The 27,379-nt window shown below is 43.3% G+C and overlaps 1 protein-coding gene across 1 annotated transcript in view; it reads right to left on the minus strand.

Moving 5' to 3' along the window:
- The window catches only part of IFT27 (intraflagellar transport 27), a 387,202-nt gene that overhangs the window by 58,855 nt on the left and 300,968 nt on the right, over positions 1-27,379 (minus strand). The window contains exon 6 of the mRNA XM_044066266.1: positions 21,986-22,095. Coding sequence (XP_043922201.1) covers positions 21,986-22,095 — 110 coding nt within the window. The remainder of the gene's footprint in view (positions 1-21,985; positions 22,096-27,379) is intronic.

Below are 27,379 nucleotides of genomic sequence, written 5' to 3' on the forward strand. Positions count from 1 at the left end.
AACCCAATAGGTAGGGGGCCGGGCACGAAAGGCCTGCAGGAACACAGACTCTTCAGAGGTCGGGTTAGAGGGCCGCCAATCGCCTCTCTGCTTAAGTATTTCGAAGATATCTCCAAAGGATACCTCAGATGGTGACAGAGGGGACCCTTCCCCATCATCAAAGTCTGTGTCTTCCGTGAGGAACTCTTCTGGGGAGTCCACATGCTTCCTCTTACAAGAACTCTTGCGATGAACTTTCTCAGGGAGAATCTGGAGAAGACATCGCAAAAGGGGCCTCCAGTCGGAGTGTGTCCTGAGGCCCTTGTACCCGGTGTCAGCCAGAGATGTCTTGTGTAAATTGCGGTCCAGAGGAGGGCAGGGGCACTGATAGCACAGGATCGCCAACAGACGCAAGAGCTTTCTCCATGAGTAGGAAGGCTGGTCCACGTGAGGAGGTCACACCCCGCTCAAGCAAATCAGTCCGCCGACTCGGAGTCCCTGGATGGCTGTGAAAAACAGGGGTACGTATGTCACAACTAGCATCCAGAGCAGTGACTGGAGTGACAAGTCTCTCCTGCCACAAAGGCAACTGCGACTCCTTAGTGAGGTCCATGAAAGGAGCCAAAGTGAGGGAAGTCTGTGCCACAGCAGCGGGCTTCAAAGACAATTAAGGAGGAGAATAAGTAGGATTTCTTGGAGAAGGGTGATCACCTTCAAAGGAAGAGTAGTTCCTGGAGGATTGGATACCTTTGGCCAAAAGCAATTGATCCAAAAGGCACACCACATCATGTTCTGAGAGGCTTCTAGTGGATATCATAGACATAGCTGAAGGGGAGTCAGGTCTATCAAAGGATGCAGGAAATTCGGTGCCCACAAAGGGGTCTTTGGACGGTGCTAAAATAGGCATCTGCACCGAAAACAATGGAGCCATTAAGGCTTGTACTACTGGAGTCTGCACCGAGGAGATCCTCAGTGCTGAAGGTAAGGTCTGCACCGACGAGGTCGGTGCCGAAGTGGTAGTTGGCACTATGGTAGGTGCCGAAAGAGTCTGTGCGGAAAACGAGGTGGTCGGTACTGAAAGAATAGTTGGTGCCATGAAAATAGAGTCAAAGCAGGAGCGGGCATCGGAACAGTCATCGATGCCGGAAAGGTCTGCATCGAGGAAAACGTTGGTGCCGGTATGGTAGTCTGAACAGAGGGGCCCCTCAGTTCCGATGAGGTATATGGCACAAAACTCGGTGCCAAAGTAACGAGTGGTGCCGAAGATCTAGGGACCGAAAGCCTCGGGGCCAAGGAAGTCAAATCCGAACTAGAAAGTTTGGTCTTCTTAGGTCTTGGTTCCTGGATGCCCCCAGCAAGAGACGACGGGAGAGACTTGGTCTTCTTGTGTTCATCTTTTTTCTTATGGGAACTAGGAGGGGTTGAAGCCTCTGACCCAGAAATAGCCCCTGAAAAGGAAGATTTAAGTAGTCCCTTTAAAATCAATTTATTTTTCCTTTCCACCAAAGTCCTGTTAGGAAGATTAGCACAAATCCTGCAAGGCGGGTCAACAGTCAAGTGAGGCACACCCAAACAGTAAACACATAATGCATGTGCATCTGAAATAGGCAATTTATGCCCACAATCCACACATCTTTTAAATCCCGGACTACCTTTTTTCTCTGCCATGATAGGAAGAAAGTACCAACAATGGTACGAGAAATACCCGAAGGTAAAGCAAGAAAGATTTTACCAACGATGGTAAAGGAGTTACCTCACAGTAAGAAAAAAGAAGGTCTAGAAAAAAACAAAAAGAGTTGCTAGATGAGATATGGTAATAGATAACTATTTAACAAAATTAGAACAAAGAATAACTGCAATACGCTAATGTATTATCAAAGAAGTTTACTTCGCTCAAGAGAAATGACTTGACATGACTGAATGGCGAAGTGGCAAACAAAATCTGGGGTAACAGGGAGAGGGGAATTGTGGGTAAGAGTTAAGCTCGAGAGTTTGTGGCTGTTGTGAGCTTGGAAGAAGGCCGGCTCGATAACCCAGGCGTAAGGAATTAATGAGGATTAACAATATTAGATGGTCTATTTCTGGCACACCCCATTCTCTAGCTATGCTGACAAAAACTTCCAGAGGCAGTTTCCACTCAGGAGAGTCTGACAGGCTCCTGCATAAGTGATCCACAGTTGATTGGTTTCACCTGATAGGTACTGTGCTATGAGGCCCAGATCTAGGGAATTTGCTGTTTCCCAGAGGTCCCTGGCAAAGCGACAAAGAGATAAGAGCAAGTCCCCCCGCCCTTGCTTATGTACTACATCACCATGGCGTTGTCTGTTTTCACTAGGAGTACTCCTGATTTCCATTGGTCTTAGAAGACAATCAAACCTTTCTGGACTGCCATCAGTTCTTTTAGGTTGATAATTTTTGTGCTTGAATTGAGAGTCCCATCTGCCCTGAGTCTGTAAGTTGTTGTAGTTTCCCCCAATGCTATCTCCAAGGCATCTGTGGTCAGAATTTGGTCCTGGGGGATTAAACCTGAAGGGAAGGCCCAAGCTGAGGGAGCATGCTCAGGCTCACCAGGCAAACCTCTTCTTGAGACAAGGGAGAAACTTTACCCTGAAGTTGAGGAATTGGGAATGTTGACACCACACATATCTGAGGGACCACTGCAGCTTCCTTATATGTAGTCGAGCCAGGGGGATCATGAGGATCCCAGAGGCCATATAACCTGAAGCTCTGAGGAACTCTATAGCTGTAATGCAGTTCCTGAGAAGAAGCTTTTAGAAGTACAGTGCTAGAAATGTAACCTTATCTGAGGAAAGAAGGCTTTCTGAAGACAGGAGTCCAGTAAAGTCCCCAGAAACACAACCTTGCTTGTGGTAATGGTTTGAGACTTTTGTGTATAGATGGTGAAACCCAGTGAAGTCAGGACCTCTTGTTTATAAAGTAGATCCACTTTGAGCTTTTCAGGATCTGTTGCCTGGATGAAGCATTCATCTAAACATGGGTAAATATAAATGTCCTTCTACTTGCAGAAGGCTTTCCACTGGGGCCAGGCATTTTGTAAAAATCCTGCGTACAGTAGACAAGCTAAAGGGCAGAGCACAGAACTGATAGTGCTTCACACCTACTTTGAAATGTAAGAACCTCCTGTGAGATTTTTCTATGGGGATGTGGAGGTATGCATTCTTTAAATCTAAGGTTACCATGTAATCATTGGATGAGATCATGGGTAGTAATTTTTGAAGGGTTATCATTTTGAATTTTGGCACCTGCAAGAATCTGTTGAGCTTTGACAAGTCTAGAATTGGCCTCCAGATACCCTCTTTTCTTGAGACTAGGAAAAGCCTTAAGTAAAATCATTTTCCATGTAATCTGATTCGCAGTCTCCACAAAACCTTAGGTGCACAGGAGTTGTATTTGATTTAAGGCCTCTATTTGTTTTATTTGACGGAACATCTGGTAACCCTGATCGAATGCTGTCTGAAGTGGAGTTTGTAACCTCTTTGCATGATTTTTAATACCCACTGATGCCTGGTTATGACAGTCCAATTCTTTCAGAAGCTGGACAGCTGTCCTGCTAGCTGGAGAAGGGGTAGGGAGGAAGGAATGGGAGTGGAGGAGAGGGGGAAAGGGAGAGTCATGATTGCTCCCTGATGGGTCCCTATTGGTGGGATCCCACAGGTTTACTGGGGGTCTGTTTGCCACTGTCTGGGATGCTGGTGTTGCCTTTGACTCCTTTCTCTTCGAGGTTTTCTATATCTAGGCTTAGACTGGGAGGCTGGAAAGGGTAACTGTGACTGAAGTGAGTAGGTTGAACCTGAAGGAAGTTCTTGACCATTTGCATGGACTTGGCCTTATCCTCCATCTTTTTAGTACAGCTTCAAGCCTTGGACCAAAAAAGGAAAACTTTGTCCAAACAAACATCCAAGAGACTGGATTTAACATGTTTAGGAAGGGGCTGTTCTCTCAAACACGCCTTCTAATGATGGATTCTGTGGTTGCTGCTCTACTGGAAGCTTCCAGAGCATCATAACCACAATGCAAGGAGTATTTGGCAACTTGAGAGCAAGAATTGCACAAGTCCAGCAGTTCCTTGAAGAGGGTCATATTTTCGATGGCCAACAGCTTTTGCTTCATGTGATTTAAAATGGTTTACTGATAGTTCACCATATGAAACTGGCAATTCAAAGCCCTCATACCAGGATAGCAGAGGTGTAGACTTTCTTTCCAAACATGTCCAAGGCTCTTCTTTCTTTGTCTGTTGGAAATGGATTTCTGGAAGCACTGGCTTTAGCTTCCTTAGGACCCTAAGTCACCAGGTCAGGGTCTGCTACAGGGTTCTTGAAAAGGTGTCTGTTGTAATCCAGAACCCTGTAAAACCTGTCTTCAACCGCCACCTCTAAGACTGGAGGAATGGCAAGAGGTTTATGCTCAGGGAGTTCAACACTCTTCTTGGATTGTGGATAGTCCTGTGATTCCCATATGAAGTGTTTCTTTAGGGTATATGTAGGGTTTCTCCACAAGAAATGTCCTCAGGGGGACAGGCTGAGGCAAGTTTCTCATCAGGATCTGAGCCACCACAGGAAGCAAAACATAAACCTTTCTCAAAGTTGGATTCATCATTATCATCCTCAGAATAAAAAGAACCAGAAGACTCCTGGGGGAGATATCTCTCTTTCTTTTAGCAGATTATTCAGGGACAGAACCTGGAAAGAAAGGCATCTGGATCTGAATATGGTGATCAAATCCACAGCCAACCTAACTAGGTCCTGCTGATAGGCCTGAGTGTGGGAGCCAGTAGGCATTGGCTAGGGCAAGCTGGATGCAGCCTTTTTATGTGAGACCTTAGGTTTAGGCCTGCAAGGGACTTCTGCACTAGGGCCAGGAAGTGGGTGGACAGCCGAATTCAGACGACAATGAAGTGAGGTGGTCTCCTGATGACAAAAAACTCCAGACACCCCTTCATCAGTTAGAAAGCAGTCGCTGGAAGTTGTAACCTGCAAAGCATCTACGGACCCAACCAATAAGCCAAGTCCTTCAGTTTATTTGGAAGTATAGGGTCCTGGTGGCATATCACACTCCAAACGAGTCTCGACAGAGACCTGTGCCACAACCTCAGGTAGTTGGAAGGGACTGCAAAGCTGTCTCACTTTCTTTGATGATAGTATGCAAAGGCCTGGTGATTCATTAAAATACTTAACTAAAATGTCAGCTCTATACTTGACAGCTCTACTATTAAAGTGAGCATAGAACTGAAGTTAGGTAGATTGTGTTCTGGGCCCAAACAAGTTACAAAAAAGGAAAGACTGTGTGGTATTTGCTTGCCACAGCACAGACCGTTAACTTTCTCTGACATAAGTCAAGAAATATATGAAAAGCTCCACAACAAGGTAGTTAGCTTTAGATGTTTTCTTTCTCTTGTGCAAATCGACCGATGCACTGACCATCATTTTGCTTTGGGCTCCAATGGCAAGAAAGAACTGAAGTTGTGGTGCCGGCTGACTTCCTTTATATCCAGATGTCTTGACATTGGTCATGGCGTCCACCAGCTTCAGGAGGTGGAGAAAATTTTGTGGTAGTCAGGCCAGACAAGGGTTTCAGTGGCAGGACTCCCATCAGTTAGGACCGCAACAGTAAAACACGATCATCATCTAACTGTTCTGAAGTACAATTTGTAAGACTGGCTCCAAAACCACAATATCCTGCCCTCCACACACTATCTCTACATTAAAATGCACAAAAAGTGAATACAAAATAGATTTTTGTACTTTTCTCATAAAAGCTTAACATAAGTAAAAATCCCTTCAGCAAGATGACTGCCTGATAAAATTACATTTCCTAGCATAAAAATAAAATCTTCACAGAAAAAAAAAGTTTTTCTTCAAAAAAGTAATGCAGTGAAAGGCAAAAGATGGGTACTTATCTTCTCAGCCTTGAAAGGCTCACTAGCCAAACTTTATTCATCCGTTAAGTTTCCCAAAGCCTGCAGAGGCGATGCACTTCAGTGGCATGAAAGCTCTGAAGCTTTTGGTGTCGAAACTGCCTCTTAAATGGCTCTGCTTGAGCCATTGGCAGTTTGGGAATATGGAAGGTGCCCCAAAGTGTTGAAAACTGAATGGTGGTCATATCCTAAGTAATACTATCACACATATAGCTTAGGTTACTGCAACAATGATCTAACTGCTGAACGAACATTTGGCTTATCCACAACAAACTTGTAGTGCATGTAGCACGCTGATTATGCTTCGATGTTCTGAAAAACACAACAGAATGGAGTGTGGCCCAACCATAAGGTCAGGTCCTATGTTAGGCAGTAAAATCTGCCTGTACTGTGTAGATAATGACAGCGGCAGAATAAAACATTTGTCTCTGCCTGCAGTCCATACCCTTAACATGTCCCTAACTACCTGTTAAAGAAAAAAAAATTAAGGAGTTGATAGAATAACAGAATGTGTGTTTGCCTGCATAATCGAAGAATGCAAATGCTAAAACTCAAATGTAGGTCATTATTTAGTGACTTCAAGCCCCAGTGGTTTGTCAGAAAATCACATATTTTATGAACTACAGCCAAAAAATATGAAGCAATAATCTAGATATCCTGCGAAAATCTAGACAGTTGAGATGTATGAAAGATGAGCATAAACATAACGGACTACATTACACAGCCCCTCTGACAGCACTTGCTAAGTGTTTTACTGCTTTGAAAGCCAAGAAAATACTTAGAATTGTTTTCCCCCTTTAACTAGTAGTACATGGAGCACGTAAAGCTCCATGCACTACAAAGAATAATGATCGTCTCAAAGGTTCATAGGTTGGTACTAGGCTATCAGCCCTAGGGCCTATGCAAGCCTAGCCATAACAATTCCCTGGATATTTCTTCCCACAATATTTACTTCCCTGGACCCCTGTCTAGCAGGGCGACTGGCGTGATCCCCGGGGTGAATTTCCTATCTCCCATCCAATTGTCAAGGTTCCTTTTGAAGATGGCCAAGGAGGCGCTCTGCTTGACATGTATGGGCAGTCTATTCCAGAGTATGGGGAGTCTCTGGGTCAGGAACCTATCCCTCCAGCATGTTTTCTTCATTGTGATGACAAGGTTTAGATCCCTGGCTCTGAGGGATTGGGATTTCTTTAAGTAGAGCATGTCCAACAGCTTAGGGTTTGACATGGCCTTGTATGTTAAGCAGAGATCGCCTCTGAGTAGACGATATGCCACAAAGTATAGCTGAAGTTTTTTTTTAGACGGTCAGCATAGGGCATCTGCTTTAGGCCTGTGATTCTTTTAGTGAGGTATTTCTGCGGCCTTTCCAGTTGTTGCAGATGTCTTGTGAGGTACATACCAAATGGGGCACTGTACTCTATAATGGGTCTAATGAGGGGACAATGACATCATTTTTTCTGGATGAAAAGCTCTTAGTGATGAGGTGTGCCACATAGAAGGATTTCCTGACTGTTGTGGCGATGTGGTTATCGAAGGTGAGACCACTGTCCACCTGTGTCCCCAAGTCTCTCATCACACTTTCGGTGTTTAGTGTACTGCCACCTATGTGGTAATTCATGGGTACATGTTTTTCCCAAAGGGGATAGCTACACATTTCTTGGCATTAAGCTTGAGCCCATGGCTCTGGCACCAAGCATCTGTTTCTGTAAGGCCCTTTTGTAGAATATCCACATCATTTGGGGATTCAATAATGGCTCCCAGTTTGCAGTCATCTACGAACTTTGTTATTTTCACAGTCTGCAGTGCAGAGGTGGTGTGGCTGGATAGGAAGGCAATTATAGACAGTGTGTTTTTCAACCTTGAAATTGTAACATTGATCCATCACAATGGAATATCAAGCTTCAGGTGTAATTAGATGCAAAAATGTATAGGTCAGTTTGAGTTGAAGTGAATCTTTGGATATGGTAGACAGGATGTGATCATAACTCGCTTACTAAGTGTTCTCAACATGGATGCCAAGATTCACCTCTCGAGATGAATTTCTTGACATCAATGTCTCAAACACATAATATGTGGGTTATGATCATCTCCTCTATATTATTAACACTTGGAAATCTTCTGTAATATTTGGAACATCTATAAGGCTAGCCAATTGACTTCTTTCATTTCAAAAATCACATCCTGTCTACTATATACTTGGATACATATCACTTTCCAGTGCTTGACATTCTAATCTCTGCAAAATGCTAATGAATTGCTTTGTCAGTACTTAAAGGGTATCAGACAGAAAGGACCCACATAGCCGGTCTCAAGGTCTTGAGATGCCAGTGAATTAAACTTCCCCATGTGCTGCTTTAGACTACTGCAACACTTAGGGGGGATAGAAGATGCTGTCTGAACCACAATGGAGGAACCAGCAAGACTGGGTCTTGTCCAAAATAATCTTATGCAGCACCCTTGACACAAGTGGGTAGAAAAGCAAACAGGAGGTACCACTATAGGGGATGTTGAATGCATCTACTGGCCAGGCCTATATGCATGTGAATATGGAGCAAAACACATGCAGATGGTGATTTTCATCTGAGGTGTAGAAGTCTATCTGCTCCACTAGTGCATAACTGATCTAAACAGTTCTGGGCCCAGGTGGGTGCTAGACTTGCTCAATTATTCTGCAATCATGTTAAGGGTTGTCTGAATGTAAGAAGACTGAAGGTACAGACCTAAGTGGACTGCCAGTTCCCATACCAGCAAGGTTAACTTGCAAGGAAGGTATTAATGGGTGCCTATTTGTTCATATACCACATCATTAATGTGTTGTCTGACACTAAGTTCCCTGGTGTTACCTCTGACCTGTAGGCCTTTATGACCAAATAGTATACCATCATCTCTTTCACTGTAATGTACTTGTTCAGAATGGTCATGTTTCAGGTTCCTTGTACTTTCAGTTGTGCAACACATCAACTAAGTTCATGTGGCGTCACATACTACTCAGACAAGCTCCTCGTGGTCCTGCAGAGTGGTCCTAGCTACAGAGAACTCAGAAAAGTGACTACTTTCTGGATTTAAGTATCTTTGCTGTTTTTTTACTTGAAATACCTTCTCTAGCTTACCCTAAACAAGCTTCAACTGTTTTTTAGCTGTTTGCTGCATTATTTAATATCTGCACTTAAAGTTACATTTTAGTTGAAATTGATCGAAAGTTTGTTTGTTGTTTGTTTAATTTAACTGTTGAGGCTACCCACTAAAGTGTGCTAACATGTGTAACTGATTTATTACTGTTTCTGCATTTTCTGTGTGTTTTCTGTCTAAAAACAAAAAAAAAAACAAAAAAATAATCCTTGTTTTTCCGCCTCTCCAAGACTAGTTTAGACCAGTTTACAGGCTTTGCTGTATTCTGGGCTGTGGTGTAGTTCCGGTGTTGTCCATTACCTTACTTGGATAGAAGGAAGTTTCTTTGCTCACCAGTGGGAGTGGGGAGCCTTGAGCAGCCTACCTGTCCCTGTAGGAAGTGACCTCAGCACAAGAGCTGTAGTAATTGGTTGTTTTGGACCATTTCTAGCTCTTTTGAAGTTCCCTGTTTAAAATCCGCGTTTGCACGGCTTTGCGCGCATAGCGCAGCGCCGGTTAAACAAGGTTAAACTTCTTCTGGCTCCGCCAAGTCTGCTCTTCAAATTTTCCCTTAAGGAAGCTCTACTCTTAGTATAATCAGACTACTCGCTATATTATAAGCCTAGCACTTGTTCTCAAAACTTCTCTACTAAGTAAGCACTCTCATACTAAGTAAGCACTACATCCACCTACCACCACTGTGAATATCCACTTCCCTTAAAGGCACAGCATTCCCTTATACTGTTCTAGCATGTCGAGTGGTAGATTACTGGCGTCCTCTCCAGTTCAGCTGGTTAATCTGGGTATCTTGAGACAATGCTACAATTGTCTCATGTACACAGACAACCCTCTCCTCCTCCCAACAAACGCAAATACATGTGGGAGATGCAACTATATAGCCAAACTGGAGGCTGAACTCTCTCAACTCAGGGCTGGCATGACCAGACAGGAGGAGATGGTAACCACACACACAACAAACCCAGTCCCACACAGACCTACCACAACTGCAAACCAAACACATAAAAACACAAAGACATACTCGGAGGCTCTAATAAAAAACTTACCAAAACAACAGAGACTCCCAAAGCAGACATCCAAAAATCCACCACCTCAAAACAAAACACATGCAGCACATACTTCAATAAATCAGTGTGTCAATCAATCACAGCCCTTAAGGCCAAACACCATGCCTGATACACTAGTAATAGGTGACTCTATAGTCAGACACACTGATGTCCCGCTTACCAGGCTGAACAAGGAGAGGGTGACTGTGAGCTGCCTATCGGGAGCTAGGATCCACCACATAACACACGCACTCAGGTCACTCCAAAGCAAGTACAAATATGACTCCGTCATTGTCCATGCTGGCGTGAATGACCTGAGACGTACCTCCCTGGACTACATGAAAAGAGACATAGAAGAGCTCTCTGATTATGTAGCCCAGGCTGGTATGACCCTGACCCTGAGCAGCATCTTGCCCTCACCAAGAATGATGCCACAATACAAAGACAAGATGATCAGCTTTAATAATTGGCTCAAGTACTGGTGTCATTCTAAGGGGATCCAATGTCTGTCTGCTTGGGATGACATGTTGGACAAGCCACGCTGCTTCGCAAGGGACGGCTTGCACCTGTCACCACTGGGCTTCCGGATGTTGGCTAAGGCTCTTGCCACTCCCATAGTGCCTTTTTTAGGCAAGGCTCAAAAGACAAACCCACCTCCTTAGAAAACAAAAATGGAAAAAAACTAAGGGTAATGCTGCTCAACGCCAGAAGTCTAAATCTCAAGATGCAGGCACTCGATGCACTCCTCAGTATGGAGAACATCGACGTCTGTGCAGTAACTGAAACCTGGTTCAAGGCTCCTGAGAGCACCCCAGCGCTACCAGGCTATACCTTGTATCATGCTTTTCGGCTCCAAAACCCGGGCCAAACCACAAAGGGAGGGGGAGTGTCCATATTCATCAAGGACACCCACACCTCCAGGTTAGTAGCAACACATGAAGTATCGGAGACCATACAGGTGCAACTAACCATAGGCAAAACTGCTATACAACTGGTAGCATGTTACAGACCACCCTCCCAATCTCAGGAACCCCACTCAGCCTTCCTGAAGACATTGGAGGATATGAATGCATCACAAAATACCATCATACTGGGAGACTTCAACTACCCTAACATAGATTGGGTACATTATTCTAGCCCTAACACCCTAGCCCAAAGGTTCCTGGAATTCATAAATTCAAATGCACTGGAACAACTAGTCACTTCTCCCACTAGGGGAGATAATATACTAGACCTGATCATCACAAACATGGGGACAAAATGCTCCACACCGGAGGTATACCCTTCACTAGTGAGATTTGACCACAAACTAATCACCCTGGATATACATATCCCACCTCCACCCCCAGCACAAAAGACCACAGTGAAAAACTTCTCAAAAGCAGACTTCACTCTTCTTAAGACTGAGATGGTATCCTTTAAGCCCACTGAGCCTGTGGATACCACATCCCACAATGCTGAATCCTTCACAAATGCTTTCTATGGACATCTCCAAGAATGCATGGATCATGCAATCCCAAATAAATCCAAGTCCCTCTCCACCAAAGGCAAGCGTCCTGTCTGGTGGACCTCAGCCATTAACAAATTGTATAACAAAAGAAGGAAGCTACTGCACGACAGAGCAAAATCCCATAAAGGGAAGACATCTCTGATCAACACTAGCAGAAAACTACGTTCTCTCATAAAAACATCCAAGGCCAACTTTGAGAGAAAAATCGTTAAGGACATTAAAGATAACCACAAAGCCTTCTTCAGCTATGTTAGAAACCTGGGCGGAAACCCTCAGATATGCTCAGAGTTAGTTCACAACAACGAAAAATACACTGAACCCACAGATATTGCCAACATTCTGGCTGACAGGTTCAGTGCAAATTTCTCCCCTCCCTCACCCCCAAAAGAAGAAATACTTATCCCAGCTGAATGTAATCTCCCTGCCATCTCAGATGTCCAGGTGAGAGCCGCCCTCAGCAAAGCTAAAAACACAGCATCAATGGGACCTGACGGTATCCCGGGTTGCGTGCTACGTGAACTCCAACAGGAGCTAAACCCGCACATAAAAATGCTATTTAACCTTAGCCTTACTACATGATATGTACCTGAACACTGGCGTACAGCAACAGTGGTCCCACTCCACAAAGGGGGTACCTCTACAGACCCTGGGAACTACCGCCCCATAAGCTTGACCAGCCTGGTCTGCAAAGCTATGGAAAGAATCATTATGTAACTCATAAACAGAGACACTGGGGACCTACAGACACTTGATCCCACCCAGTTCGGCTTTGTAAAGGGCAGATCCTGCCTTTTGAACCTGGATGACTTTTTCGAAACTGTCACTAGAGCCATTGATGAGGGCAAAGCAGTCCATACAGCCTACATGGACTTGGCCAAGGCCTTCGACACAATACCCCATACTCAGGCATCATAGATAAGCTCAACAGCTTAAATGTAAACCCTTATGCCACTAGATGGGTTGCAAACTGGCTAAAGGACAGAACCCATAAAGTTAAAATCGCTGGAGCAATGTCAGACTCAAAGCCAGTCACAAGTGGTGTCCCACAGGGATCTGTCCTGGGACCCCTGTTGTTCGGCATTTATTTCTCAGATGTTAAAGCAAACATGGGAGGGTTGTGGCTGACAAAGTTCGCAGATGACTGCAAACTAGGCGCCATAGTCGATACACCAGCGGATACATACATCCTACAAAAAGGCCTCACAGAAACGGACAACTGGTGCCGGAGTCATGGCCTTAAACTAAATGCCAAAAAAACGTATAGTCATCCCCTTTGGGAAAAACAAAGTACCCACAAATTATCACATAGACAGCAACCCACTGAGTACGGAAAAAGTAATCAGAGACCTAGGGACCCAAGTCGACAGCGACCTCTCCTTTGACACCCATGTTGTCAAAGTGGTTAGAAAGACATTCTACCTTGCACACCTTATCATGAAGGGATTCACATCCAAATCCAAGGATGTCATTGTACCCCTATACTCCTCCCTCATCAGACCCATGACTGAGTACACTGCCCCATTTGGTATGTACCTCACCCAGCATTTGCAACAGCTGGAGAGACCACAAAATTACCTCACCAAGAGGATCAAGGGTCTCCAACATATGTCTTATTCTGCCAGACTAAAGAAACTCCAGCTCTATTCAGTAGCATACCGCCTGCTCAGAGGTGATCTGTGCCTGACGTACAAGGCCATGTCCAATCAGGAACTGATGGACATACTCCACCTCAAAAAATCCAAATCCATCAGAACCACGAGAGTTAAAGACTTAAACCTCGTCACAAGTATGAATAGGACATGCTGGAGGGACAGATTCATAACCCAGAGGCTTCCCATGCTCTGGAACAGAATCCCAGTTCATGTTAGGCAGAGCCCCTCACTAACTCTCTTCAAGAGAAATCTTGATGAGTTGATGGGAGATCGTAAGTTTACCCCAGGGGTCACATCTGTGTCACTACTAGACAGGGGCACAGTAAACTAATTCTATTATATAAGGGGACCTTCACTGTGTCACTACTAGACAGAGGCACAGTATTCTAAATCTATTCTGTGCATTTTTGTACCATTTCATGGGGTGGCGAAAGCCACATCACTATGGCTAGGCTTACAAATGCCCCAGGGCAGATAGCCTAGTACTAAACTATGAAACTAAGGTCTGCTCAGCTTGGGACACTATCACAGGTTTCTGTAGGGTTATCTCACACTTTGATTCTGCATGTGGTTCAAGTCCTGTATTGTCAGAGTATACATATACGCGATTCTGCAGCACTAATATTTATTAGTTGAAGTTAGAACTGCAGCATTTAATCTTATAATACAAAGCTGTGTTACTGAAGAAATTTAGTTTTATTAGTACCACTACAAAAATTCTTATAACAGCAGTACACTATTAAACAGTGCCTGCACTAAGTTTCATAAAATACAAAAAAGAGAAACTGATTACAAAATATACTTTTGTAAGCCCATCTCTATACTTCACAGAAGGGAACTTGGCTTAAACAAGTAATAATCTGCTGTTTATTTCTAAAAACTGCATCCAATAGTTAGTGCATGAGCAGTATAATAATAAAATATATCAGTCTGCACTTGCACTTTCTAGCAGCATAACATTTAAACAAAAGCTTTAAAACAGCAATATCAAATTGAATCAGCAAATATAACACTACATAAGATTCTGTTAAATGGACCAACTCTCTATTAGGAACATACTATGCTTAGTTTACGTCTGTGCCCAACTTAATGACAGTTTGAATATTGTAAATGACAAAAGCTTTGCCACAAACAGATATAAAAGTACTTGTCAGCTGCAAGTACTGTTTTCTTTAAAAAACTGCTTATAACCATTTCATAATAAAAAGCAAAACTAATAAAAAGTAAACTGTTTTAGTTTGCAAATACTTTTTAATATAAATGCAAACGTTTTTGTTGGTGTCTTATGAATGCTTCTTCCATTTGTTTAATTATTTTGCCTCAAAATTCTAGTGCTAAACCCATATCAGTTTGGCTTTATTAAGATCTGCCAACTTGACCCACCAGGAGAACTCCTTTTTAATGGCTGTAAGTAGGATTAGGAATAGCAATGCTCTTGCCAGAGAGTCCTGAGATACCAGTGGATCTTCCTCATATGAAATTTGGCTAATATTACCATCAGGACTGATACTGACAAATTACCCTAGGCTCAGAGTACATCTCTGGGTGTCATTTGGGACTCCTGGTTTGAATTTTCATACAAGAGTTTTAGCTGAATGGCTTTTTCTTTGAGCAGGTAAAGACATCCCTTATGTTCACAAGAGCTCCCAGAAAGATATTTTGACTTTTCTATTAGCAGGCTTGGCTTTGAGAGGTTTAGGTCAATCATAGTAAAGGACAGTGATCTAGTAATCCACTCTAACAAAGGAGAATGAATACAGACATCCAGGTAAAGTAAATGCAGACACTTTGCATTCTTAAAAAAATGCTAAAATGGAGCCAGACTCTTTGTGAACACACATGCCACTGTGGACAGGCTAAATATGGAAGAGGCTGTATGGAAATTATTCTCTTCTGACTATACTCTTAGGAACTACCTGTGGTCTTTGTAAATATATATCTGCAGGTAAGCAGCCTTTAAATCCAGGATGATTATGAAGGTAACTGGCAACAATAATGGAAGGGAGTGCAAGAGGAGCAAAAGGAACCCAACAATTGAATTTGTTCAGCCAGGACACGTTCAGAATTGGTTTTCTGAACCATTCCTTTCTGGGGACCAAGAAAGTATGGAGTAAAATCCTACCCACATCCTCCCACTGAGGGACTTTTGCTAAATTGCAACAGGCAATCAAATGATGCATTATCCTCAGGGCTAGGTACTTCCTTTTCTAAGGATTTGAAATGGTGCCCATAAAGACTGTAACTTATAACCAAGGGAAATAACATACCTCACCCATCTGTCGGAGGCTCGGCTAAGCCAATTTTCTCTGAACTGAGTCAGTCTGTCCCCAGGAAAAGAGTGGGGTTGTTGAAGGGGCAGCATATGGAAAAACAGTCTGTACTAACTAGTCGACTGATGACAGTGAGGATATTTTCTACCCCATTGCTATCTTGCTACATTCCTTTGCCTCTGCTGCCTTTCAGCAGTTGTTTCTTTTCAAATATACAAAAGTTATTTACTTACAATAAAGCTAAATCTGCATTGTCTTGTTTTGTCTGGTTTAATAATTGGGTTATTGGATCTAACCTCTATGTTTTTTTTTTTTTTTTTTTTTTTTTGAGAGATTCTATGCAGGACTGTGACTCCTCCCCTATGCATTAATTCCTTCTGGTGCCCTGATTAGCTTAGCTAGAGTTTGGCTGCTTGTAACTATAATGTCATCCAAACAGAAAAATAACAAAAGCCTAACTAACTGACCTAGCTAAATCATGAACACTTGTAACAGCAAAAAGCTGTCCAAAAGCAAGGCCCCTGTTCAGGTCCAACTGATCAAATGGAAGCCTAAAAGTGACAATTTAGGATGGGGTATGGAGGGAGGGATGTTAAACTGACAAAACAGGATAACACAGATCCAGCATTATGGTAAGTGGATAGCTTTTTTTTAACCAATGTTGTCTTTTTCGTCTGGTTCAACTATTGGGACAGATTCCCACGCTACCCGAAAATAACATGTGGTCTCAAGGAAGGATATTCTTGAGTACGGTGGAGCCAAGGATGTACGATATCTGGATTTAACACTGTAGACCAAGAAGCTGTAGTGCAAATCTCATTAATGGGAACACTAACTAAAAGGCAATGGAGATAGCCACCACTCTAGCTAAATGAGCCCTTGGTTTGCCAGGTAAAGTCAATTACATTTTGTCAAACAAAACAATACAGTCAGAAAGCCACCTGGGTAACATTACTTTAGAGACTCCTTTTCACAATTTAGATTTTGAGAAGACAAAAAGCTGGTCAGACTTTTTGATATCCTTCATCTGGGGTAAATAAAACCTGAGTTGATGATGAAGTCCAGTAAATACAGAGCATATTTCTCTTTGTTTGAAAAATTTGGAAAGAACACTGGTAAATTAACAGTTTGATTTAAGATTAGCTTCAGAGACGGATTTCAGAAGGAAGTGGGATTAGTTCACAAAGATAATCTATCGTTATGAAAGACAAGGTATAGAGGTTTATAGGACGGTGCTTATAATTCAGAAATCCTCCAAGTAGATGTGATTGCTACCAAAAAGATTGCTTTCCAAGTATGACATTTTTGATCTGCTGAGTAAGTAGGTTTGAAAGGTGCCTTAGTTAGAGCCTGTACCATAATAGCAATGTCACAAGGGTGAACACAATCGCTGATTCGACGTCTTAGGAAAAAAGTTAACTTTGAATAGGTTTTAGAAATTTTTAAGGAGAGAGTGGAAGTTTGGTTCTGTATCCAATACAAACTGAAAAACTGTCATGAAACAAAAAACACACACCCACTCCGAAAATAGAAATAAATTCTTTACTGGTGTGTCTCTAGTACCATTCAGTTATATCCTTATATTTGCACATGAAAATATATTTAATAATTGTATTTATTGAAATGGAGTTAAGAAGAAATTACATATTTGCATATCCAATTGAATAACTGAAGCAATTAATTAATTGATGGTAGCTGCAATGATATATAAGGATATGGCTGAATGGTGTAAAAATGATTCCTTGAAGGTGCAAGCCAAGGTACTAGAAACACCAGTAAAGAATTTATTTCTATTTGGTTCTGTCCCACATGGAAGCTGGAAAGGGCTGCTAATTAGACTTTGATAGGTAAAAACTGTCACGTTTGTGAAAACTCTGCCAGAAAAGCTAAAATAGAGGAAAGAGGATCCGTGGGAAAAAAACAGTCCAAACCTCTGGAACAGGCTCAAATGGTAAATATTTTCCATTTGCTAAGGTAAACCTTCCTGGTATTTATGAATGAATGGAGCAGACAGCTTCATATCTCTGGCCACCAATACAATTGGATATACCATGCGGTCAGTTTCAGGGTCTAAGTCTTTGTGATGCTGACTGGACAAATGATATAGGAGATTTGGATGCAGGTCCAGTACCCATGGAGTACGCGTCTGATGAAGCCAGAGAAAGTGGAACCAATCCTGCCAGGCCAAAAGGGTAAAATGAGAATAACCTTGGTCTTGCATGTCCTGGCTTTTTGAAGAAATAATGTTATCAGAGGGAAGGGTGGAAATGCATAAAAGAGACCTAGTTGCCAAGTGTGGACTACAGCATCTCTTGGTGACTGTCCCTGTAGAGGAATCAAAGCAAAGTAACGGCTGCATTTGTTCTTTAGGTAAGAAGCAAAAAGATCACAGCATGGTTGGCACCAGTGACTGGAAATCAACATTGCTGCTGACTGTTTGAGAGAGACACTTGTTGGGCAGAAGACTAGACCTGCTCAGTTTGCCTGCCAGAACACTGGAAGTCCCCAAGATGTACGCTGTGATTAGAAAGGGGTGAGAAGACATTGCCCACTTCCACACTCTCATGGCTTCCCAGTACAGTGGATATGAATGGGTTTCCTCCCTGTTTGTTGCTATACCAAACTAGTGACATATTATTTGGATGGACAAAACACCATCCTGAAATGCCTGCAGTGCTAGGAGGACTGCCTTCATCTCAAAGTTGGGCAACTTTTCAGGAGGGCTATAAGGGTTTCAATGTAAAATGACCTTGACACCCTTTGTTTTGCAGTCTGCCTCCACTCCTGGGATGACATCCATTAAAATTATCCTAACCTCCCCCTCTATTTGGGGGGGGGTCTGTCAGCATAAATGTCCTGGCCAAAACCCTTTGGCTTCAGGGAAAAAGTCCTTGTAGGGTGGAAAAACACATACCAACTGCAGACAGGATATTCCCTTCCTGTTCACTTCTAGTAAAAATTTCTTTTACCTTGGATCCAAAGAGGATCGAACCATGAAAGGGAACAATGATAAAGGATGTCGAAGTCCTTTCACAACATTGCACAGACACATCTAGGAGTGCCAATGAATGGCAATCCTGGTACCTGCTGCCCTTAATGTACCATCAGCTGTATTAGAAAGCAGATGTGTGGTCACATTAGTCATAAATTGAAGGGTAAATAGCAGAGACTCCACTGACTTCTGGATGCAGCTCCTTCATCATGTCCCTGTGGAAGCAAGTCATATGAGCCAGGTATTGCAATGCTCCGACTGTAAATGCTAATGAAGCGTATGTCCATTTCCCAAATCTGCTCAGTGCCCTAGATTCTCCATTAAGGGGATGAACAGATGTGCTCTCCTCTGAGAGCTCCTTTCTTGTGGCTGCCACAACAACTATGGCAGCTTCTGGAGGACCTTTGCTCCATTGGGATTTATTTCTAAGGACTACTACAATTTTATCTGGCTTACATGGGATCAGCTCCACCAAGTGAGTTTCCTTCCAGGCCTGTGGAGAGACCAGGTCTATTAGCTTATCTGCAAGTGGGGCAACTCTAGGAACAGTAAATCCTCTGAGGAAGGAGCTTTGGTGAACCAAATCCCTCTTTGCTTCAACAACTTCAGAATGTCTTGTAAAGAAAAATCTTCCAGAGGGTATTGTTAGGAACCATTATCTTCATTGAAATTGGTGTCTTTTCTGTAACTGGACTCCAAGTGCCTCAACTTACAGGTCTGCTTCTTTGCTACCACTCCCATAGGGGTTTCTACGAAGTGTCAGATTCAAAAGGGGAGCTCACCAAGCTAGAGCCCCAGAGGTTTAGCGGACATAAGTGGTCATGGTAACTGAATCCACAGGAGGCAAGGACAGAACCAAGTGAGATAGAGCCACCTCCTCTCTGGATTTGGACAGAATCCTCTCAAATGTCTCAAGGGCCAAAAACCATAGCCAAAGCAGCACCCCAATGACCTGAGGAGAACAGAGATGGAATATCGTCGGCTCTGGTCTGACTTGGCTTCGAGGCCAGAAACAGCACTGAGTTATCCAAAGCCAAAGTGCCAAGGGGCAAGGAAGGCTCCAAAAACTTTGAAGTTGATCCAGACCCCCGGCTACAATGCTGAGGCTCATCACAATCTGAAGAGGCTGGAGTTGAGACAGTGAGGAAATCCATTGGAGTCAAAGTTGATAAAGCTGCTGGCTTCAATGTGCATGCTCTGTGGGAGAAACTCTGACTGGCATGGGATCCAAAAGTCGGACTGGAAGAGGAAAGAAGAGACTGACATTTGTGAAGTATGAACCATGCCAGGAGCCACCAAAGGGGTAGGGGACTAGGAGGACCCCATGGATCTGAACTTCATCATCCTGTCAATATCAGCTTCTGATAAACTCCTCAGTGACCAGAAGGACCCGAAAGATAATGTGGTAGAGATGAGCACTGATGGTCCTCCCGTAAGAAAGGTGAGTGGAGCGTCAGGATAGCTGGCAAACAAAAGGGTGGAGATGGTGAACAGATCCAATGAACCTCTGAGGCCAGTGACTCAGACTGTCTTGAGGTCTTCGGAGTTAGGCTTGACAGGCCCAATGGGTACAGAGAAACAACTTCTGGATTTTGCAACATTCTCCTGCTCCCTCTCCTTACTTTTTTCTTTTTCCCTTTCCTTCTCCTTTTCCTTACTTTTAAGAACAGGAAGAAAAAGTTTCAGAAGTTGAAGGAGCCAATCCTCATGCCTGGGTGAGAAGCAGGTCTTTCAAAACTATCTTGTTACAACAACCTTGTAAAGGGCTTGGTCCTGAAAGAGGCACAGGCGTCACTATCAGCATCTAAATTCATCATCCTTAGACAGTAAACACAAAGGGTGCAGATTCTAATACAGCTGGATAAGGGCCCAGAAGTGCTTGAGCCAAATCTTCAGTGGGATCAACATCTGTACTGGAAACTGTAGAACTAATGAAGTCTCTAAGCATCATGTTCTCCTTGCCTACTAGTTTTTAACCATAATTTTCTTCACCTGCTTCACTTTACATATACTTCTAGTGTGAAGGTTATTGGTACAGTGCTCACCAAGGAGACAGTTGGCCTGCACCAAGACTTCCAATTGCTTAGACATTTGTGTTCTAACTTGTCATAGACTTCTAAAAGAGGCACAGTGTTTACAATAGGGCAGCTGGTGCTTTTGTCCTAAATAGACAGTGCTTGTGAAAATCTTCTGGATCCTGCCTTTTGCAAACACACTTGTTAGAGCTCTTTCTGCAGACATGTACCTCGGAAAAATTAGAGTGCACTGTCTAACCAGAAATACAAACCTCTTAACAAAGTGGGTGACAAAAGGCATAATAATCAAGTAACATTTTAAAGCCATATAAAGGAATACTATGTATATTCTCATGAAGTCACCTGGAAGAGAGCAAGCAAACAGTACAGAATAAAGGCTGATTGTTTTTTGTGGCAAAAGAGAATGTAGAAATAGTTTGAGCAACTCTTCCTTTTAAGCTGTACACTGTTGTCAACATCCGAGACAATGGAGGAGCAAAGCTGATGAGTGATATCCATGAAAGCTCAAAGTAAGACTGCGACAGCAGCCTTCAACAATTTGACTTTTGATAATGAAACATATTGTAGCTGTGATTCCCATGATGAACATCCATTAAGCACCTGGATTACTCAACCTTTCTGACTATGACAGCAAGAGATGGACAAAACAGACATATAGCAAAGGTTAGGGAATTATTTGTATGCTCCTAATGTCTTTCATACTGGCCAAAATGTGAAGTGCAGTACAAGGCCCTGTATACTAGATTCAACACGACTTAGCACCTCCTCACACTCAGCAGTTACTTCTAGAATTCTAGATGCAAGTGATGCAGCCCTACCTTTTCCCACAGATGCAGTTCTTGTTCTAGAAATCCAACACCACCCACCCTCCTTGAATGGATAAGCTGATGTCAGCCACTAGCTTCGAACACCTTGTCCATCCAATTCCTTCACAACCTAGATTTGCAAATCAAAGACATAGCATACGGCTGTAGTCAATGTAAAAATATCTGCACTGAGATTATGGCATACTGCTAGGACAGTACTTCACATAAATGCATCACGTAAATCAGAGTTGCTATCCTGTCCCAGAAATCAAACTATGCAAAAGATAATCAATGCTGATCAACAAAATGACAAGGATCTCATACAGAATTTGCAACCAGCTATCTGGAAATGCTTTCAAAAGTCAAACCTTTGTGGAAGCCAGGTAAAAACTACTACACAAACACAAGTTAGTACAAACAAAATAGACGACGGAAAGCAGAACTACATATTATTTTTTTCTCTAGTTACATCTAGAATGACAAAGAAATCTGCTTCTGTTCTTAAGCACTCACCACATAATTACACCTCAGTAATGGTGACATCAGTTAACAGTGTTAATGTCAGCTTACATGTGTTTTGTGATAATATTACTGTATGGCATAATATAAAACTATATATAACATTAATCTTACAGCTGATGTCTCAAAGTAATCCAAGCCTTGTTTCATTGCCCACTCCTGTGCTTCTTTGAATTCCACAGCACGCCGTTCAGCAAGGTCGGTTTTGTTTCCAATTAGTACTCCTAAGGATGAAAATAAATACTTTACGAAGTGTGGCATTAAGTCAGAATAATTTAAAATAAGGTATTAAATCATCCTGTTTTGTTCTATAAAATATAAACATGTAGGGAAATATGCAAGTATTAATGAAAAACGGAAAGAAGGATGGACTTAGGATGACCAAAATCTTTGCTTTTCCAAATAAAAGCATCTTTCACACATTTGTTTGCTGGAAACTTGTACTGTTACTGTTCTAGCATTTTAATGGAATTATTCTGATCACTAAAAAACAAAGTGCAAGGTATGTGCACTATTACAGATAAATACAGAGCATTAATGTCAAGGTGCTATCTTTAGTAGTAAGATGGATAAGCAGCTTCCAAATGTAAGAAAGTGACAAAGTGAACTGTTACAAAAGGATGTTTCTGACTTTCACATTTTCCTCTGGAAAGGGGAGGAGCTTTAAACTAATATAATCGCACACTCTAATATAATCTTGTACTTACATTGTATACTTAGCTTCATAGGTGCACACTAGACTAATCGCCCTGGAGCCTTTACAAGCCTAGCCCATAGGATTACCTTGGCATTGTGTCACCCAACCTTAGTTCCCAGTGCCTCTGTCGAGTAAAGCCACTGGAGTGATCCCTGGGGTTAATTTTCAATTTCCCATCCACTCATCAAGATTTCCCTTGAAGAGGGCCAGTGAGGTGCTCTACTTGACATGTACGGGAAGTCTATTTCATAGCATGGGCAGTCTCTGGGTTATGAACCTGCCCCTCCAGCATGTTCTGTTGATTGTGGTAATGAGGTTGAGGTTTCCGGAGCATGTGGTGTGGAGGGATTGGGATTTCTTCAGATGTAGCATTTCTAACAGAGCTGGGTCAGACGTGGCTTTGTAAGTCAAGCAGAGATTGCCTCTAAAGTAGGCAATATGAGACAGAGAATAGTTGGGAGTTTTTTTAGTCTGTCCATATAGGACAAATGTTTAAGGCCTAGGATCCTCTTTGTGAGGTATTTTTGCGGCCTCCCCAGTTGTTGCAGGTGTTTAGTGCGGTACTTGCCAAATGGGGCATTGTACTCAATGATTGGCCTAATGAGGGAAGAGTAAAGGGACACAATGACCTCTTTCTTCCTGGATGCAAAACCCTTAGTAATGAGATGTGCCACACAGGACTTTCTGACCACAGTGGCAATGTGGTGGTCAAAAGAGAAGTTGCCGTCAACCTATGTTCCCACATCTCTTATAATGCCTTCTGTGTTCAGTGGACTACCATCGATGTGGTAATTCATGGGAACTGGGTTTTTCCCCAAAGGGGACGACGACACATTTTTTGGCATTGAGCTTAAGGCCATGGTTCTGACACCAGTTGTTGGTCTCAGTGAGGCCTTTCTGTAGGATGTCAACATCACTTGGGGAGTTAATAATAGCTCCCAACTTGCAATCGTCTGCGAAATTTGTCAGCCAGAGCCCCTTTGTGTTGGCATGGACTTCAGAGGAGTAGATACCAAACAGGAGAGGACCCAGGACCGAACCCTGTGGAACTCCACTCATGACTGGTCGGCAGTCTGACTTGGAGTCAGCTACTTTCACACTGTGGGTTTTACCTGTGAGCCAGTTTGCAACCCACCTAGTGATATAGTGGTTGATGCCTATCTTAGTGAATTTTTCTATGATTCCTGAGTGGGGAATGGTATCAAAGGCCTTGGCCAAATCAAGGTAGGCTGTATGAACCACCTTGCCTTCATCCACAGTTCTGGTGACTGACACAAAGAAGTTGACCAAGTTGAGCAGGCATGATCTTCTTCTTCTTCTTTCGGCTTTTCCCGGTTAGGGGTCACCACAGCAGATCACCTGTCCGCTCATGATTGGCAGTGGAGTTTTATGGTGTTGAGTTGCCAGCCCGGCACCCAACCTTTCACAAAAGGCACACGCTGATGCCTAGGGCTAATTTAGAGTATCCAATCCACCTACAGCATGTCTTTGGGATGTGGGAGGAGCACCTGGAGGAAACCCACGTGACCACAGGGAGGAAATGTGAGCAGGCATGATCTACCCTTCACAAAAACAAACTGTGTGGGATCCAGAGTTTGAAGATTCCCTATATCCTTGCTTATTTGGTCCATGATGATGTGTTCCACAGCTTTGCATATCAGACTCGTCAGGCTAATGGGGCGATAGTTCCCAGGGTCTGTAGCCACTCCTCCCTTGTGGAGAGGAATTACTGTAGCAGTGCACCATTCGGTAGGGACAAAGCCTGAGGTGTGGCTGTAATTGAACAGGGGGCACAGTTCACTTTGTAGTTCATGTAAAACACAGCCAGGGATACTGTCGGGTCCCATAGAAGCTGTACTCTTGGCCTTGGACAGTGCTGTTTTAATCTGTGCAACAATAATACTGGGTGCCTGGCAATCTACTGGCATTGTGACTGGTCCCTTGGGGGGAGAGAGGGGTAAAGTTGGCACTGAATCTGTCGGCCAGTATATTGGCAATATCTGTTGGCTCGGTATAGGAGGTACCAGTGGGAAGTAGCTCAGAGCAAATCTGGGTATTGCCGTGGAAATTCTTTGCATAACTATAGAAGGCCTTGTGGTTGTATTTACTATCTGCTGCAATTCTGTTTTCATACCTAGCTTTAGAGGATTTGATGAGGGATCTGAACTTTTTGTTGAGGCTGATAATGGAGTTTTTCTAGTCTTGGGACTTCACCTTATTCTGCATCGGTTTTCTCCTTCTGTTGTAGAGTTGTTTATGGCAGGGGACCACCAGATTGGCTTCCTTGTTTTGGAGGCGAGCGTCTTGGTTCTATTGGGTATGGAGAGATCCATGTATTTGTGTACGTGTTCGTACAGTGCACTGGTGTATGACTCGATGGTCATGCAACTGATCTCCATTTGTATGGGTGCAATGAAGTTAGCCACCTCTGTTTTTAGGAGCCCAAAATTAGCTATGGAGAAGTTTTTCATGGTGGTTACCTTTGAGGGGGATGGGGTGGATGGGAGGGATGTGGATTTCCAAGGTGATTAGTTTGTGGTTGGATGTAACCAGGCAGGAGTTAACTATTTGACTACTGATGTACAGCAATGGTCGCCCATGTTAGTAATGACCAGGTCAAGGATGTTGCTACCTCTAGTGGGGTAAGAACAAGCTGGTCCAAGGCATTGGAATTAATGAATTCCAGGAAACGTTGGGCAAGTGTATTGGTACATGAGTAGTTTTCCCAGTTAATGGAGAGGTAGTTGAAGTCGCCCAGTATAAGAGCATTAGGTTGGACCTTAATATTCTCCAGGGTGCTTAGGAACATGGAGTGCGAGTCTTGGGACATGGTTGGGGACCTATAGCAGGCTACGACCTGAATCACTGTCTTACCCAGTGTTAGCTACAGCTGAAGTATCTCAGATGCATTATGTTGGGCTACCAGTCTGGAGGTGTGTGCATCATTTATGAATATGGAAACACCACCGCCTTTGGAGCTTTGGTCCAAGTTCTGGGGCCGAAAGGTGTGGAATGAGTTATAGCCTGGTAGTGCAGGGATGCTTAGTGCTGCCTTGAACCAGGTCTCTGTTACGTGCTTCGAGTGAGTGCATTTTGTGATTCAGACTTCTAGCATTGAGCAGAATGACCCTCAGATTTGATTTGTTTGCAGCTGTTACAGTGGTAATTTGGTCTTTGGAACACTGCCTAAAAATGGCACTATATGGGTGGCAAGAGCCTTGGCCAGTATCCGGAAGCCCAGGCATGACAGATGCAGGCCATCTCTAGCAAAACATCGAGGTCTGTCAATCATGTCATCCCAGGCAGACAAATACTAGATCCCCTTAGAATGACACCAAAAACTTAGCCAATTTTTGAAATCAATAATTTTCTCCTTGTATTGTGGTATCCTTCTGGGTGATGGTAGGATGCTGCTCAGGGCTAGGGTCATACCCACCTGGGCTACATAATCTGAGAGCTCCTCCATGTCTCTTTCCATGTAGTCCAGGGAGGTACATCTCAGGTCATTTACACCCACATGTATAATGACAGAGTCATATTTGGACCTGTTGTTGAGGGACCTGAGTGCGTGCGTTATGTGGCGGATCCTAGCGCCTGACAGGCAGCTGACTGTTACCTTCTCCTTATTCAACCTAATGAGTGGGACATCAATGTGCCTCACTACTGAGTCACCTATGACTAGTGTGCTGGGCATGTTGTTTTGTCTTAGGGGCTTTGGATGAGTGGCACACTGTTTAGGAGAGTCATGCGTCTCGTGATTAGTGTTGTGTTGTGGTGGTCAAGTTAGTGTTGTGTTGTGGCAGTCGAATGCATTTCTGCCTTGGAGGTCTCTGCTGTTTGGGTAGATTTTTACTGAGAGCCTCCGTGAAGGTGGGTGTGGGGTTTGTGTTTTTATGTAAAGGCAGTACTGGTGTGTGTTCTGGAGGGCTGTGTGGTGTGGTGCAAGTGTTGACCTTCTCCTCTTGACCAGCTATTCTGGTCCTGGCTGGAGAGTGCGTGGCTTCCAATTTGGATATATAAATGCATCTCTCGCAAGTCCGAGTGTTGCGAGGTAAGAGGAGAGGGTTGTCAGTGTACATAAATAAGGCAGTTGTTACATTGCCTCAGGATGCTCAAGTTCATCAGGTTAATAGGAGAAAGCACAGGGAACTGACCTTTAGACATGCCAGGAGGGGTGGGCATTAATAATAAGTACTGGAGCTGTTTCCTTGTAGAATGTTTAGTGCTGGTAGCACTTTTGTGTGCTACGATAATTGCTACAAGAAGTCTGGTAAAGTGCTAGATTAATAAGCTAGCAAAATTGCAGGAGAGGAGAAAACTAGTAGATCTAAGGGAAAAACTGAAGAGTAGACTTTGACACCGCTCAGAAGCTTACAAACAGTCCTGGATACAGAAAATCTGTATCTGGACTAGACTAGTTACAGGAAAGGCAGGAAGGAAGCACAAATGTGGGCTTTTAAACCAGAAAGTTGAAAGATATGGAAAAACTGCCCGAATGGCCAATAAACTATAATTTCTGGGCAAGAAACCAATCATCTTGTGGTAGATAGGCTACCTAGTGCTTACTACTCCCACTGATATGCTAGAAGGCTTCCCTCCAACACAGAAAGGCTTGGTGGGCTCAGAAGCTTACCTACAGTCCTGGATACAGCAAATCTGTCCCTGGACTAGACTAGTTACAGGAAAGGCTTTTAAACCAGAAAGTTGAAAGAGATGGAAAAAATTGCCCAAACAGCCAAAATACTACAATTCTGGGCCATATATCACTCTTCTTGTGATAGATAGGCTACCTACTGCTTACCACTCCCACT

The sequence above is a fragment of the Protopterus annectens genome, chromosome 1.part0 (genome assembly GCF_019279795.1).
Source record: "Protopterus annectens isolate FY-2018-M chromosome 1.part0, PAN1.0, whole genome shotgun sequence".
NCBI lineage: Eukaryota > Metazoa > Chordata > Ceratodontiformes > Protopteridae > Protopterus > Protopterus annectens.